This window comes from Pochonia chlamydosporia, chromosome 2, assembly GCF_001653235.2.
Source record: "Pochonia chlamydosporia 170 chromosome 2, whole genome shotgun sequence".
In the NCBI taxonomy this organism is placed as follows: domain Eukaryota; kingdom Fungi; phylum Ascomycota; class Sordariomycetes; order Hypocreales; family Clavicipitaceae; genus Pochonia; species Pochonia chlamydosporia.
This window is the reverse complement of record NC_035791.1, coordinates 2,569,282-2,584,885: the sequence shown is the minus strand read 5'-3', so window position 1 is coordinate 2,584,885 and position 15,604 is coordinate 2,569,282. Positions and strand designations below refer to the sequence as shown.

Genomic DNA, 15,604 nt, shown 5'->3' with positions numbered 1-15,604 from the left:
GTTCAGGTTCTGCATTTGTGTGTGTGCGTATCTCTGTGCATATTAATATCTGTGGTGTTTGGGCCTGAGCTGACTACTGTAGTGCACTTGACTTTTTCGGTCTTCGTCCCTGGTTCTGGCTGACGGACTTGTCGAGAACCACACACCATTGACACCATTCATCATTCACACTCTTGGCCATGTCCGGAACGAACCTGTCCCGACCACCCATCGTCATCCGGTCCAGTCTAGTCTAGTCTTGCTTCCAACTCGAATACGGAGCAAGTAATCAATTCTCTTGCGGACAACCCGGTTAGGTAGCACTGCAACCCGCCACTGAACATGGCATCGCCAAAACACTGGCGCCGGGGGCCAAGCCAAGCCCAGCAAAAGCCACATCCAGGTCTCAGCTGCTAGCCCAAAGCTGGATGTTTGCCTTTTGGCGCTGCGTTGCCTTCTCGAACCAATCATCGTGCCCGTCTGGCCCAGGCGGCTTTGATAGCAAGATGCAAATGGTCCCCTCTCGAGTTTTGAGACTTGGTGTTCAACGCCGCATGCAACGACAGACTGGGGGCAGAGCATTTCAAGACTCAGATGCCCATGGTTAGGCCAAGTTATGCCCATCCCAGTCGGTAGTTGCTACATATTCAAGAAGTCATGCTGACCGCTGCTCGCACATACTAATACCATGAGTTGTTGCAGAACACAAAAAAGTAGGCGCAAAAAAAAAAAAAAAAAAGAGAACACGGCCGAGACTTGTTTCGAGCTTGAGTTCTGTGCTGCCCCGTTGTTCCTTTACGTGGCTTGGCCGCAAGACAAAGGGACAAAGCTAACAATCGCCTGGTTATGAAGGTTTTGGCAGAGTGCCCAGGAACACCAAAACCAAAAGTGTAAGTAGGACACTGATGTCAACTCAATTGTTCTCTACAGTGGCCTTCCGGGCTCTAAGATACTTCCTGGGGACATTGAACGGCTTCCAAACTCAGTACGAGTCGTGACGCATACTCGACTGAGGCTTAGCAACGGATGCCGACCAACTATCCAGGGACCATATTTAACAATAAATCACCATTGAGAGTACCGCTGACAAGGGGTCACCACTGGGTCACCACCATGCCTGGATCTTGAGGTCCGATGACATATCTGTCTGGGGGACAGATGAGTCCGGTGGCTCAAGCCCTATGAAGTGATGTTTCACAGCCCAACCGTCACTTGGTGGCTGCCGTTCAAAATCGAGGCACAATGGCGGTAGGCCAAACGGTGATTATTCAAACAGCAAAGCGATTGAAGAAGAATTTTAAACAAAACGTTGACGTCTCAAGATGGTTTCTGGTGTTTTTAACCAAATTACCCCTGTGCAGTCAAACTGCTGCATGGCAATGGGTCTGATCCATCAAAGGGCTGCAGCATGGTTCGCATGTTTATGGAGCATCCAGCGAGCGGCATCTCATGTACATTGAACCATCGCAAGCATCCAAACGCTCGTCAAAAAGACCAAAAAGAAAGGGGGGCAAAATTGGATACTCCAGTCTGCAACAAAACTGCGGCTTAGCCGATGGGGCTAGAACCCGTATAGGCGCAACATCATCCTTCTGCTGCATGCGCGTCACTGGAAGATATCAAACATCTGGTCTGGTCGGACAGACCAAATACGAGTTTGTGTGTGTGGGCTGGTTGTCTGGCTGGGGTAATACCACATTTGATGTTTATTTCAGACATCACACATCAGATGGGGGGAGGGGCAACCCTCGTCAACCTTCACAGTTGCATCCAAACAACACTGCGACCTTGGAGGCTTGGAATGCAGGAGAAATAGCTTTTTTTTTTCATGGTTTCAAAAGACATCGAGTCTGCTCCAGTCATGATGATCAAACAAAGAGTCAATGGCGCGCGGATGTCTCGGGAGCGCAAATTCAATTGTCGAGTTGACTTTGCCAGACGGTCAACTTTCTCCGCAACGCCCAGTGCCTCGAGGACGAAACAAACTTCAAGCCTCTCCCTCAGCTGGCCGATGATGCCAAAAGGGCTTCAAACCATTGATTGTCGATACGTGGCCAGGAGAGGGACAAGTGCAATACAGTAGCATTGGACTCGGCCTAGGCCTCAAAGTTGGGGACATTTTTCGATTCGACAGTAATAATCTGGAGACTTGTCGATACATGTATGAGAATGACATGGCCAAAGCTGGCTGCATCCGTCTGCAACATCGAATGCAGTGGCACTCATCATACATCGTAGGATCAAGCTGCCCACTGTTTCCGTCACAACGGCAGTCTGTGTGCGCTGCAAACTCCACAGAAGATGACGTCGCTTCTATTGAGTTCCACAGTACGGGAACCGGATCTTCGTTGCCCCGGAATCCCGCGATATCAGCCACCGGACATCTGCAGCCACACTCGGGGCACCCACTAGCCACAGCGGCACAGGGGGTCTCCGAGCTGTGCCTGTGCCGGTCACTGATCGGAACATGAGCGTCAGGTTCCGACATTGGACGCGGACCAGATGCCTTCAGGGCTCGACAGCAAGGCAGCCACAGCGGCTTCGGGGCATCCCCTCAGCTCCAGAGCTCCGTAGCCCGTCAAATTGCGGAAGCTGTTCCAGCGGCCGAGCGCCTAAGCACTCACTGAGATTCGATGTCTACGGCTCAAGAGCTCTCAGCCCCATGCCCAGTGCCCAGTGCCCAGTGCCGTCTCGTAACCAGCTGTGCCGAGGATCGGGCACCCGTGAATGCCCATCGTCCCATGCCCTCCAATCATGCGTCGAATAATTCATTCGGCAAAAATTCACCACATCCACCAGCAGTGCTGGTGCCGCCAGCCAACGAAACGGCTTTACTAGAATCTCCGAACTTCGAGCGAGGCACATCACAGCCCACGGGCTCATCTCGCGATATCCCAATATCACCCCAGTCTGTTGAATCGAGTCCGTAAGTGCAACTGTATTCCCATTATTACCATTTCACGATCTTCTCCAGCCCTCGCGCAGCTCAATTGCTGCTGAGACAAGCAACAGATCCGGCGGTTGCTGCTTCTCTACCCGCCCCTTTTTCATTGTCATTTTTTTTTCCCTTTTAGCCGTTTGTCGGAGCCGCCATCGTCTAACATCGCCGTTTGGTGGGGATAACAGGAGATCAGATTGACCACGCACAATGGCTTCCAACACCAAGGACTCGTTACTGTCGCGCCACTACATCGACTACGTCTATGTCCCGGCTGCTCTTCTCGTCGTCGGCACCCTGATTGTCAAGAAGGAATGGGTTCCGTACTCGGCCGCCCTGGCCGTCCTGCTCGGCGCCTACAACTTCTGGAACTTTCGTGAGTAGAATACCCATGCGTCGTCTCAACACGAGAGGACGTGTCAATCTGTGCAAGGGCGCCGCTGACTGGGCTCGCCAGAGATTAAAAAGGTTCTCAAGCCCGATGTTTTCCAGGAATTCGAGCTGGAGGAAAAGACTGTCATCTCCCACAACGTCGCCATGTAAGTCTCGCTGTTCGGCAAATACCTTTGTCCCGCCTTTTCCCCCGCAATCCTATATATACTCAATCCATAATTATGCCATCACCTAGATACTGACATTCCTCTCTCATAGCTACCGCTTCAAGCTCCCCTCCTCCAAGTCTATCCTCGGCCTCCCCATCGGTCAGCACATCTCGATCGGCGCTCCTCTCAAGCAGCAAGATGGCACCACCAAGGAGATTGTGCGCTCGTATACCCCCATCTCCGGCGACCACCAGCCCGGCTTCTTTGATCTGTTGATCAAGTCGTACCCCCAGGGCAATATCTCCAAGCACATGGCTTCTCTCGTCGTCGGGCAGACCATCCGCGTCCGTGGCCCCAAGGGCGCCTTCGTCTACACCCCCAACATGGTCCGCCACTTTGGCATGATTGCCGGCGGCACTGGCATCACTCCTATGCTCCAGATCATCCGTGCTATTGTCCGCGGCCGAGCCGACGGCGACAAGACTCAGGTCGACCTGATCTTTGCCAACGTGACTCCCCAGGATATTCTCCTTAGGGAGGACCTCGATGCTTTGACCAAGGAGGACAGCGGTATCCGCATTCACTACGTCTTGGATAACCCTCCCGAGGGCTGGACTGGTGGTGTTGGCTACGTCACCGGCGAGATGATTACTGTACGTGCTCTTTTGTGCTGACATAGCTCATATCTCATCAGTCGTTCACTCTACTAACCCCTATTTCATAGAATTGGCTCCCCAAGCCAGCCGAAGACGTCAAGGTTCTCCTCTGCGGTCCTCCTCCCATGGTTAGCGGCCTGAAGAAGACGACCGAGAGTCTCGGATACAAGAAGGCTCGCCCCGTCAGCAAGCTCGAGGACCAGGTCTTTGCTTTCTAAAGAAGCCGAGCACCGAGCATCTCAGGTCAAAGGCATCGGAATCACATCCCTTCACAAGATGTTGACTCTCGAGCCAGGTGTCCATTAATACGATAGATATCCTAGCTAGACCGGTTTGAAATGTCAAAATCTATACCAAGAGTTAGACGCAAGGAAGTGAGTTGGGCACCGTGCTTCAAACACGGGTATACGATGTGGGAGATTAAAAGACACCACGCTTGAAAGGATGTAACATGTGCAGGACATCAACACACTTGTAGTCTGCATGAATTGAAAATAAAGTTCAAGAGACCATCTCACTTCGCTCCATGTGCATCGCCCTAAAATTCTACCCTGGCAATACTGTACAAATTTTGTTCCCGACTGACTCCCTTGATGTATATGAAATGAAAAAGCACGCATCTAATACAATACCATCCAAACTATCACCCTACTCTTCCTCCTCCTCGCTTTCCTCCACAACCCGTCCCCTTCTCGAACGCTTAGACCGTGGACCAGCATCGTCTTCATCTTCGCCACCACTATGAGCAGGCTGGTCCTCCTCATCAACGTCCATCTTCTCAACCGCATCGTCATCTCCTTCCGACGCGGGCGTCCCTTCGCGCTCCATGTCTCGCTCCGCTCGTTCCAAGGCGTCGTCGTCGTCATCATCTTCATCACTGTCGACAACAATCTCTGCAGATTTGAATTTAGATGACTCCTTCTTGGTAAGACGTCGTCGTTTCTTGGTATGCGACTCTTCTTCTGAGTCGTCCTCGTCACGGTCCGCCTTCTTCTTCTTGGGTGTCTTCTTGGTCTTTCCTTCGCCGGATGCGCGCGGCGCGGGCTTACGCTTCCGCTTGACCTTTTCACCTGTCTCGGAGTCGGTGGTCAATTCCGCCTCTGCCTTTTGGCGCTCTTCTTCAGCACGTTGCTCGGCGAGGGCTCGGTCTCGGGCGGCGATGGCTTCTCGTTCCTTGCGGATCTTGTCTTGACGCTCGCGCTCCTTCTCGAGGACCAATTGGCGTTGTTGCTCGCGACGCTTGAGTTCGGCCTCACGCTGCTCCTTGGCCGCTTGGATCTTCTCTTTGTTCTTCTCTTCCCACTCCTTTTGCTTGGCAATGGCTCGCTCGAGCTGTTTGCGGAGGGTGTTACGTGCCATGTTTGCACGTTGTTCGATGTCGTGCTTGGGGTAGGGAGTTTGGGGAAGGGTGGCAATGGTGTCGAGGGATTCGATTGCGGCCTCGAGACCCGCGGCGGCCGTCTCTAGCTGCTCGGAGCTTCTTCTATTCTCAGGTAGGTTTTGAATCGTGGTAACCAGCTGGATTTGCACAAAGGCCACGTTGAATTTGTAATGTACTTGGTCCGGTGCGGCTTCCAGGGCCTGGGTTGGAATCGTGTTAGCAAACGAGGTTCGGAATGCTCATGTAGATGATTTCTTCTTACCTTTTGGGCACACTCGAGGGCTTTACTGTAGGCATCAATGTCCTTCTCCGTGCGACCTCTATTCAGCCACGTACGCCCCAGACAAGACAAGATAACCGGGTCGTTGGTTTTGCCATCCTTGGTGAGAGCAATTTCGTAGTGCTCAATTGCCTTCGAGTATTGCCTTAATTCCGCAAAGACGTGCCCCAGGTTGACATAGACATGGGACTCCCTCACTGTTTCTCGAACCTTATTGAAGATTGCGAGGGCTGTCTTGTAGTCCTTTTTGTCTTCCACCAGAGCAATAGCCACACCTTGAGCCGCATAGGCATTCTTGGGATCTAGTGAAAGGGCCTTTTCGAAAAACTCCACGGCCTTGCCATAGATGACGCTTCGCTTCTGCTTATCTGAATCCGTCTCACGACGCATCTCTCTGGCCTGCAGCAAGTATAAGTTGCCCATGCCAATGAGAGCATACCGATCATGCTTGTCATAATTTTGCAATGTGTGCTTGTAGTGGCGAAATTCAGGGTCCTCTGCAATGTTTGCCGGCCGTTTTCTGGAATGTACCTTGCCAAGGTACCAACCATATAGAGCTCGAACTTCCAAGTCACTAGTGTTCTCCTGGTACAGCTTGGCGACTGCATCTGGTCCTTCCTTATTAGGGTTCTTCCGCAGTTTGATATACGCCAATCTAGTACGCGCGTCGGTGTAGTCGTCATGACGAGCCAACAGGCCGTCATAAACCTCGATTGCCTTGTCCGTCAAACCCCTTGATTCGTAGCTCCTACCGAGGTTGAAGCTAATTGACGAAACCAAAGCATCCGTATCCATGCTGGGTTCCTTTTCGCCAATTCGCATGCATGCGCTGAGTGCGGCCTCGAACATCTCACTGGCCAACTCGTGCTTCTCGGCTTGAGAATGGAAGCAGCCAATATTGTTCAGAAGCTGGGGAGGGAGAAGCTTCCTCAATTCTGCTTGTGCATTTGCTTCGTCTTCTGTGTCTACGGGACGCTCTGACTCTGGAATTTGGTCCATCTCAAGCTGTTCAACCTGCTGAAGACACTGCAATGCCTTCTCAGGTTGATCCAGTTCATATAACCGAGCCAGATTGAGGAGAACAGAGGCGTCGGGGGCAATCGTACGCTTCGGGTCCTTCCACGCGTTGCGAACGCCTTCCAAGAGAGTGATGGCCTTCTTCATCTCTGCAGATTTGTCCTCTTTACTGTCACTCTTCTGGCTAGCAAATATCTCTTCTGCGTAGAGCGTTCCCAACAGAATCATGGCCTCGTGGTTCTTGGACTGTTGAATCATCTTCTCCAGACGAAGCTTAGCTTCGCCTAAATCTTGCTTCAACACAGACAGCTGAGCCACACCAAACTTGGCCGGGAGGTAGCCCGTATCTGCACCTCCACGAGCATCATCTGCACGACGATAATAGTCGCTGGCCTTTTCCGTATCCCCAGCATAGTGAGCCTTTCTAGCCAGCAGATACCACCCATCACTAGCAATGGCGTTGACGTCGGTATATTGAATGGCCTTGTGCGCCAGTTTGTCGGCGTTGTCCCATGCCTTGCGAGACAAAAAGTAACCAGCAAAGGTAGAGCAAGTGATGGGAACCTCTTTATCCAGCTTGAACGATTTCTGAGTGTATTCCGTCATGGCTCGCCTGTAGAGTTTCAAGAATTCGTCGCTGTTGACCGGAACATGACCGCTGGCGTCGAGATAGAAGAGGCCGAGTAAGATGTTGGCAATTTTCGATTCGGGGTTGATCTCCATACTTCGTTCCCATGCCACCTTGGCATCCTCCTTGAATCCCAGTTGCCAAAAGCAACACCCAATGCCAATTCGTGGATCAGGGTCAACCAGATCGGGCATCTTTTGCAAAACATCCTGATATGTCGCCAAAGCATCTGGATACTTGTGCATGGAGAAGTATGCTCTTGCCTTGCCCATAAGGGCCAGCATATTTTTGCCTTGCGAGACTCGGAGCGCATCGTCAAAAGACTTGACTGCCGTCTTAAGCAGTTCGTTCTTCTCAGAGCCTATTCCTCCTGCCGTCTTGGAAGGGGCCTGAAGTGATGCGCGCAACAGTAACAGAACACCACGGGCAAGAAAAATAGGCGGAAACGATGGGTTCAGCCGGGCTGCGTCGTTCAACGACGAGGTAGCCAGCTGGAGGTAATATTCTTTCGTCTTGGCCTCGGAGACTCGTACGCCATCTGGCGCAACACGCGGTGCTTCACGACTCTTCCATAGGTACATCCAGCACAAGCAGCAAATCATGCTGACTTTATCGCGCGGGTTGCTGCTGTTGCTCTGGATGGAGCCGCTGCCTCGGATGAGCATTTCGATGGCATGGTCAATCTTTTTCTGTTTCGCATACGCCAGCGCAACAGTCATCCAATACGTTTTCGCGGCTCGCTCGTTCTCGAAAAGAGTGCAAAGCTCGGTAGGGTCATCCAAGAGGTCTTCGAGATCGATTTCGACGGCTTCATCTTCTTGGTCTCCTTGCACGGGAATATCAATGGCGGACGGGATGTCTGAGAATCGAGTACTGACCGGGCCGGCTGGTCGATCGCCGTTGGTCACACCATTTGTCGTTCCATTGGCAACGGTCGCCATCTTGGCGGAAGTTGCTGAGGATGTTGGAAAATGTGAGGATAGAGGATGGACACGAACGCGTCTCTGGCCAGATAGTTTTGCGCCTCAAAGGGATGAGATGCGCAAACCATCAGTAGCTGGAATGGTCAGCAATCATAGCCAGAAAACTCGTATCCGAGATGCCAATAGCTGGCTACAAGAAGGAAATGGCGTTGCGGATTTTATCGTCTGTCGCCAGATTTAGAGTGTCGAGACTGGAAATCTCACAAAGTAGTGGCAGGCAAAGGACGGTGGTCCGTGCGCGGTGGCCCCTGTTCATGTCAAGCTTCACCTCCATCTTGGTACAATGAGACAAGCTTGCGCTTGGATTTCTTCACTTTCTGGACATCTCTTGGCCTCCTATGCGAAAAATGGGACAACAAAAATGAATTGGCTCCTGTAAGACATCTGTACAATCTCCTAATGCCGTTTGCGACTGTATGAGCGTTTCATGTGTATTCTCAGCTTCTAGCGAAATCTCATCACTCCTCTGACCACATCCTGGAACAGTTGCCATATTGTCGCCCACGGGGTTGCAATGATCCTAACTACAGAGCTTATCGAGATGCTTCGTTTCACGCCTTTTTGACAAGATCCATTTCTTAAACTTTCTACACAATGGATTGGCAAGTAATCCGGCAAACCATGTCCCAACCATCCATCCAAACTTTGGTCTTGGGTGTTGAATCTAGATCAAACCAGACACCTGTAGGTCTTCAGTATTGAACCTCATCACAGGCCTCCATTTTCATCTTCTCTGAGCACCCAGCATCTAACTGAGCCCGCATTATGCCACGATTGCTTGCTGTGGCAGCCCTTCGATCCCTTTACTTCGATCCCACTTCCCCCACATTCCGTATCGCTGGTCAACGGGTCAACTGGTGTCTTTGAGCCGTCGCACTTCAAGGCAAAACGGGAACTTACCGAAATGCGTTACAGTTTGCCTCTTTGTACAGCCTCACGGCTCTGTTTTGTACCAATTAGCTGTGTGTTTGGTCCCTTGGGAAACACTAGATTTCATACCCGACGTTGGTCATGTCGACACATTCCCCATCATAAACTGGGTGACTGACATCCTTGGTGCAGTCTCTGTCGCTCTTTGGTTGACGATTTCCCTAAGGTTATGTTAGCATGTTTTGGTATATAACCAGGCCCCATGAGACTTCCACTCACAATAACCAAAGCAGCGGAAGCTGCTCCTGCAAACAAGACCGTGACAATGGCAGAGAGTTGCATGATGAGTCGTAAGCTCTAAGACGAACGTTGTAACTTGGGGAGAGTGCGTGGAAGTGATATTTTATGAAAGAGAACATATTTCAGAAACGAAGCAAGGCTCCTTTAAATACGTTTTCGCCTTGGGTTCCAGTCATGGCTCAAGCCAGCGGTGAAGATGTCGAAGAGATATCTCCGGTTGAAGTCCGATGCACCATTTTCAAATATCACAGTGGTACAAGAATAAACGCTCGTCACACTTCGAGACAAGAACGGCCGTGGGCCATGACCAACCTCGCACAAAAGAAAGTGGTGCCTTTCAGCTTGGTAGGTGGCATCAGGCTAGTTAATGGACGGGTTACCAAGTCGCCAAGGGATTCAGCTACTTTGAACGGTTCAAGAGTACATAGGCATCTGTGTGGCTACGAAGAATTCCATGTGTGATTTTTCTCTGTTCTTCTTTCGCTGGAATACTCCGATACACCTGGTTTGTCTCTGCCAAGCGCCCAGGACTTGTTGTGAAGGTGTCAATGTCTCTATGAAACGATGTCATATGTCATGTTCTACGGAGTACGGAGCATGGAGTACAACATCTGGTGATTGCAATTATGCCCTGTTTGGCACTAAGCATCTGAGTAAGAATGAGACAAAGCCATCGCCGTGTCCTCCAACTTGATACAGGATGACTGGGTGTGTCTCAGGAGCCTCAATCCCACCGAGTGATGGATCGGGCAACCGTGCAATACCAGCCTTCCCGCCTGATGGGTACGTGAGATGCATACAAGGAATCATCAAAGGAAAAATAGTACATTCGATGCATGCGTTATAGAGGGAGAATATTCAATGTTCCAAACACGCACGTGTGAATTCATCAGTTGCTCCGAGAGGTCGATGTTAATATGAGGCCAATGCGTGCTTCTACGAGCAACGATCAATGAACTTGGCATTTATTGTGACATGGATGAAGAAAAATACCCCCGTACCATGAGAAGCTGTGAATCAAGTGCTTGCCAGCTGTCCGTTCAGCAGCCGCAACCACATGCAGACTTGAACCAAACGTGAGATGAATCATTTGGGCCCTCTCTTGCACAACGCCCAGCATTTGCACGCACTCATCGCCCATTCAACTCAACGCAGACAGGGGCACTACAAATCGACTCAAATGCTCTTTTTTCGGTTTCAGTCTTGCGCTTCGTACAACATAGGAATGCAGCAATGTATTTCGCAAAGACGCCTCGAGTACTGGCTCCCATCGTACATGAGTCTCGCCAAGCACGCTGCATCGGCTGGCACTGTCTGACAGCTGCCGAGCAGTTTGGCATCATCTTCAGTTCGGTTGTTGTTTTTCTCGTCTTCTCACTGGTCTACATGTACTGCTTAGGCCGTGCCTGTATCGCGAACAAGGATAGACAAGCCTCACGACTAGATATTGCCAAGCACAGCAGAGTGTCTAGCCATGGTCATAGACGACCAGCCACGCCGTTAGTCTGGACGCCGACCACACAAAACCAGCTCGTTGTACGACCAGCCATGGCAGGCCAGCAAGCGCTTGGGTTAAGACAGGTGTGGTCTCAGCCATACACGAATCCTGTTATCTATCACGGTGTGCCTCTTGTACCGTTGGCGTTCACAGCCTCTGCGACACAACCAGCGGCAGCATACCAGCAGCCTATCTACGATGGGACTTCAGATCCTGCACCCTCGCGGCCTCCTTCGTGCGCCAGAGACACGTTTACAGCAAATACGATCCGTTCGAAATCCCCAGGGTGGCGTCGACGGCTGAATCAGATTCTCCAACTTCCATTGGGAAGAGCATCGACAATCCACACAGATTCAGGCCCAGCCAGCCCCAAGAGCATTCGACAAGATCACTGTGTGTTCAGACAAGAATCTGGCTCAAATCATAGTGTCAGGAAGAAAAGTCAAGCCAAAAGGCAGTCTCATCGTGCGGGAAAGAAGACGGGTGGCCTCGAAACGAGTAGCGCTGAAGTGGCATCCATTCGATCAACTGCGGCAACTGTACGCAGCGATGACTTTGAATTAATAAGCCCAGCTTCCTCTCTTGATAGCCAGCCAGGTATGTCTTGGCTTTGGCTCTCGAGGTTCTTTACATTTACTGACACGGGCTTCCTAGGAGTTAAGACGGACGTAGACGGGGGTAGTTTGGCGCCTAGCAACGTGGCAAGCTCCTTGGCTCAAACACCTAATTCAGCAGAGGGTACTGCTAATTAGTTGGAAGCTGGTCATGGAATTCGTGCGGAGAGTATACAGTATTTGCCGCGGTCTAGGATGCTACCGAGAAAAGTTGGGCGTCGCAATTGAGTAATTTCGATGGAACTGCAAGAGGGATGAGTCCAACGTCTAGAATCTAGAGGTAGAACATCAAACCACATTGTACGTAAGGAGTTACAGTAGAATCGGGCGACATTCGAGTGCCGTCTTGGTTCAAAATACCATTTGCATTTGGATTGATGGGTACGGGCTCCGAATTACGTGGACAAACATGAGAGCTATGGTCGCATTACGTAGGTGTGCGAGATTGATGTCGGTGCCTAGTTGGCGACGAAGGAGAAAGAAACTGGATTCGACAGATGGGCTCGCGTGGCTGTACAGGGAAGGTCTCAGAAGTTACTGTGGTTGCCTTATGCTACCGCCCTGATGATGGAATATGTACTCTTCCCGGGGCGTAATTGATGGGTTCAAAGTGCACAAGTGATTGCAGTCCAAGGTGTGCATGCGAGTGGTTGTTCTGCAAACCCTCGATTTCAGGCACAGGAGTGAGCAGGACGTCAATGGTCAATTCTGGGTTTGCACGATGTTGAAGTAGCGCATATCGCGCCGTACGCTGTCGTGCATTGCGATTTGTTAGAGAATACTTGATTCGCTACAAGCGAGCACTTCAGACCCTTGGACAATGCGACAAGACTCCTTTAGTGGCTGGTGGCTGGTGGTTGGTGCGCGACGTGGACATCAATTGATCAATTTATCATCTTCGTCATCGTCACAGTGCATTGATGCCGCTGAAGGTTGTGAGTTGGTTATTGTCTGGCGCTTGGTACCTAAAGCACTGAGGACATCCGGAAAGCTCAAGGTTGTTAGCGCCAAGCTGACACTGCGACGCAGCAACACGGCCGCCTCAGCTTCAACATCAAAATTACGTCGTCTCTTTCTCCATGTCAATTATTAGTTCATGTCCATATCAGCTACTGGCGTCCCAGATCCGGAACTCACTGCGCACATCGCCGACCCCACACTTCCCTCAAGCAGCGCTGTTTCCTTCCACCCTCAGACTCTTGGTCTATTTGGTCAACCTTGAATCTAAACATTGACTCTGACTCCTGTTGTGCCCGCAGAGAATCAACTGCTTGTCCAAGCACCGACCAACCTTTGATTCCATTCTTACCCGCCAGCCTCACTCCACCGCTGCGCCATAGTCCAGTTCCAACCAGACCAGACTTGACTTGACTTGACCAAGCAATACCCACCAGACCAGACCTCCCCCGCGACACCCGGTCCGGTTGCTTGCTTGCTGGGAGCTTCTCGTCACCAGACTGTCGATACTGCTTGCAGCCTCTCCCCATTCGCTGATCGCACCACCTGCTGCCTTTCCATACAGCTTTCATTTTGCTGCCTCAACATAGATCACGCTCGGCGGCATTGACAACATGTGGAACGACGAGGATAACAATCCCTACGGGACCAGCTTCGACCGCCGCGACTCGCAGACGTCATCCTCCATAAATCCGACCTCACCAACCTCTCGAGACTGTGAGTACACCCCAGCTTGTCCCTAATTGCGATCGTAGCTTCGCGGCTCTTGCAACCCTCATGCCGTGCACTCGTGCACATAGCATAACCTTCAATCTGGATTGCACGCTTACCGACACATGTCAGATCGCTCTTTCGACGCTCCCCGGACACCCACATCAGGCAGCGAAGATGATGAGCCTGTATTCAGCCAAGCCTCGGTCGCAACACGCCGCGAGAGTCACCACGATGTACCACCTCAGGATGAGCCCGTGCAAAAGCGAAAGCCTGGAGGCTATACCAGCCGAATCGAGCAGATTCTCTATGAAAATCCCAACATGCCAATTCTAATCACCGATGCTGGCAAGAGTCTGGAAAGTGGTGGTCGATACATAGTGTACACCATCCGAACCGGGGTACGACTGGCTGATTGCATGCTATACTTAAGTAGACTGCAACTGACAAGGAAAGCAGGATTTAGAAGTTCGACGACGTTACTCCGAGTTCGCGTCGCTAAGAGATGCTCTCACCCGGCTGCATCCCACCCTCATTATCCCGCCAATTCCTGAGAAGCACACCATGGCCGATTACGCTGCCAAACCAACCAGTGCCAAGCAAGATCAGCAAATAATAGACCTTCGAAAGCGAATGTTGGCAGTCTTCTTGAACCGCTGTCGCCGCATGGACGCTATCCGAGACGATGGCGTCTGGTGGAGGTTTCTCGATCCCAATGCTAGCTGGGTAAGATCTTCCCGACACCACACCCTCACACAGGGCCATGATCTAACTAACCATTGTCCCTAGAGCGAGGTGCTCCATTCCCATCCCGTTTCTTCCATCCCCAAATCCATCCTCAAGGCTCCCCCGCTGGATACCGCGAATCCGACACCAGCGCATAATTTCCTCCCAGTCCCTTCCAGCTCAGCCAAGCTCAAGACGACTGCCGGAACGACATATGACATCAACCCCTCCGTGCCACAGACGGGGACACACGTCATTGGCCGTTTCCCGCCGGATTCCACCACGCAGAGCGAACAGGATCTAGACCCTTACTTCATTTCCTACGAGGCTTCCATCAAGGAGCTGGAGCAGCTTCTAATGGGACCTATGGAGAAGGTCAATCGCCGAACTCTTTCACATCTTTCATCCCTTGCGGCAGATCTCTGCGAGCTGGGCTCGCGCTACAACGCGTTTGCATTGTCTGAACAAGCTCCTTCCCTCGGCCCGGCAATTGAGCGAGTCGGTCAGGCTGCTGACTTGTCATACATTGCCACCGAGGAATTGGCTGGGTCCCTCGGTGCAAGCTTTGCTGAACCAATGAGGGAGAATGCCCAGTTTGCTGGCGTCGTCAAGAGTGTGCTAAGATACAGAGTACTCAAAAGAGTCCAGCAGGATCTCACAACAGAAGAGCTAGCTAAGAAGAGGGGCCTGTTGGAACAGCTGGAACAAAGTGAGGCGGAAGCAAGACGAATCGAACAATATCTGTCAAGCAGTCAACAATTGTCGCCGCCGCCGAAGCGATCAGCTAGTCTGAAAGAGCCGTCCACTCAAGCGAGACGCGATACGGGACAAGATGACACCGAATCCATTGACTCAGACTTTCCCCCAACGCATGGAGATTTCCCGCCATCGACACCTTCAGCCAGCCAGGGCCTTCCCGAGCGGAGTGCTAGTACGTCTCATAAGAAAGCGCCTAGCGGTAATTCTATCACGAACAAGATCTTTGGCCCTCTGCGCCATGCAATTCAAGGTGTTGCCGACGTGGACCCTGAGCGTACACCGACACCATCGGCAAAACGCGGGAATCGATTGGTCAACTCGAGCAAGCCCAAGTGGTCTCGGAGCAGGATGTCAAGGAGGCGAGTGCTAGCGTGCTAAAAGATCTCAAGAGATTCCAGAAAGACAAGGAAGATGATTTGAGACGATACATGGTACGTAGAAATCTGTGGCTCGGGTGCAAGTGGTAACTGATGCTAACTTTTCGTCTTACAGCTTGCATACGCGAAAAGTCAAATCGAATGGGCTAAGAAGAGCAAACAACAGTGGGAAGAAGCTCGAGCTGAAGTTGAGAAGATAGATGAAAACTAGCCATATTCGTGCGTGCATGATCAAAGCGCTATTTGCATCACTGGGGAATAGGAGTGGCCTGGCCCACGCAAACATATCCCCATTTAATACTCTTTCGGGCAAGTAGCAAAAAGCGTTTCCTGTAGATATAAATTTACGACATACAATGAATACTTAAAATATAAATTGAGCGTGCAG

General features: G+C 51.3%; 5 protein-coding genes across 5 annotated transcripts; 3 read left to right on the top strand and 2 right to left on the bottom strand.

The window, feature by feature from the left end:
* Positions 1–1,966: 1,966 nt before the first annotated feature.
* Positions 1,967–2,862, bottom strand: VFPPC_02900 (hypothetical protein; the record flags this gene model as incomplete). Its single annotated transcript, XM_022428298.1, has 2 exons — positions 1,967–2,532; positions 2,646–2,862. The coding sequence occupies 2 exons, from the start codon at positions 2,860–2,862 to the stop codon at positions 1,967–1,969; spliced, it is 783 nt and encodes a 260-aa protein (XP_022284575.1).
* Positions 2,863–3,127: 265 nt separating this feature from the next.
* On the top strand, positions 3,128–4,333 carry VFPPC_13352 (nitrate reductase; the record flags this gene model as incomplete). Its single annotated transcript, XM_018291129.1, has 4 exons — positions 3,128–3,293; positions 3,375–3,456; positions 3,569–4,112; positions 4,184–4,333. 4 exons carry the CDS (start codon positions 3,128–3,130, stop codon positions 4,331–4,333), a joined length of 942 nt encoding a protein of 313 aa, XP_018146961.1.
* A 430-nt stretch (positions 4,334–4,763) lies between these two features.
* On the bottom strand, positions 4,764–8,362 carry VFPPC_02899 (RNA polymerase-associated protein CTR9; the record flags this gene model as incomplete). The annotated part of the gene is made up of 2 exons (XM_018282478.1): positions 4,764–5,696; positions 5,759–8,362. 2 exons carry the CDS (start codon positions 8,360–8,362, stop codon positions 4,764–4,766), a joined length of 3,537 nt encoding a protein of 1,178 aa, XP_018146960.1.
* A 2,445-nt stretch (positions 8,363–10,807) lies between these two features.
* VFPPC_02898 (hypothetical protein) lies at positions 10,808–11,824 on the top strand (the record flags this gene model as incomplete). The annotated part of the gene is made up of 2 exons (XM_018282477.1): positions 10,808–11,669; positions 11,727–11,824. The coding sequence occupies 2 exons, from the start codon at positions 10,808–10,810 to the stop codon at positions 11,822–11,824; spliced, it is 960 nt and encodes a 319-aa protein (XP_018146959.1).
* Positions 11,825–13,257: 1,433 nt separating this feature from the next.
* Positions 13,258–15,427, top strand: VFPPC_02897 (sorting nexin-41; the record flags this gene model as incomplete). The annotated part of the gene is made up of 6 exons (XM_022428297.1): positions 13,258–13,360; positions 13,487–13,755; positions 13,814–14,080; positions 14,144–15,011; positions 15,113–15,270; positions 15,332–15,427. The coding sequence occupies 6 exons, from the start codon at positions 13,258–13,260 to the stop codon at positions 15,425–15,427; spliced, it is 1,761 nt and encodes a 586-aa protein (XP_022284574.1).
* Positions 15,428–15,604: the final 177 nt, after the last annotated feature.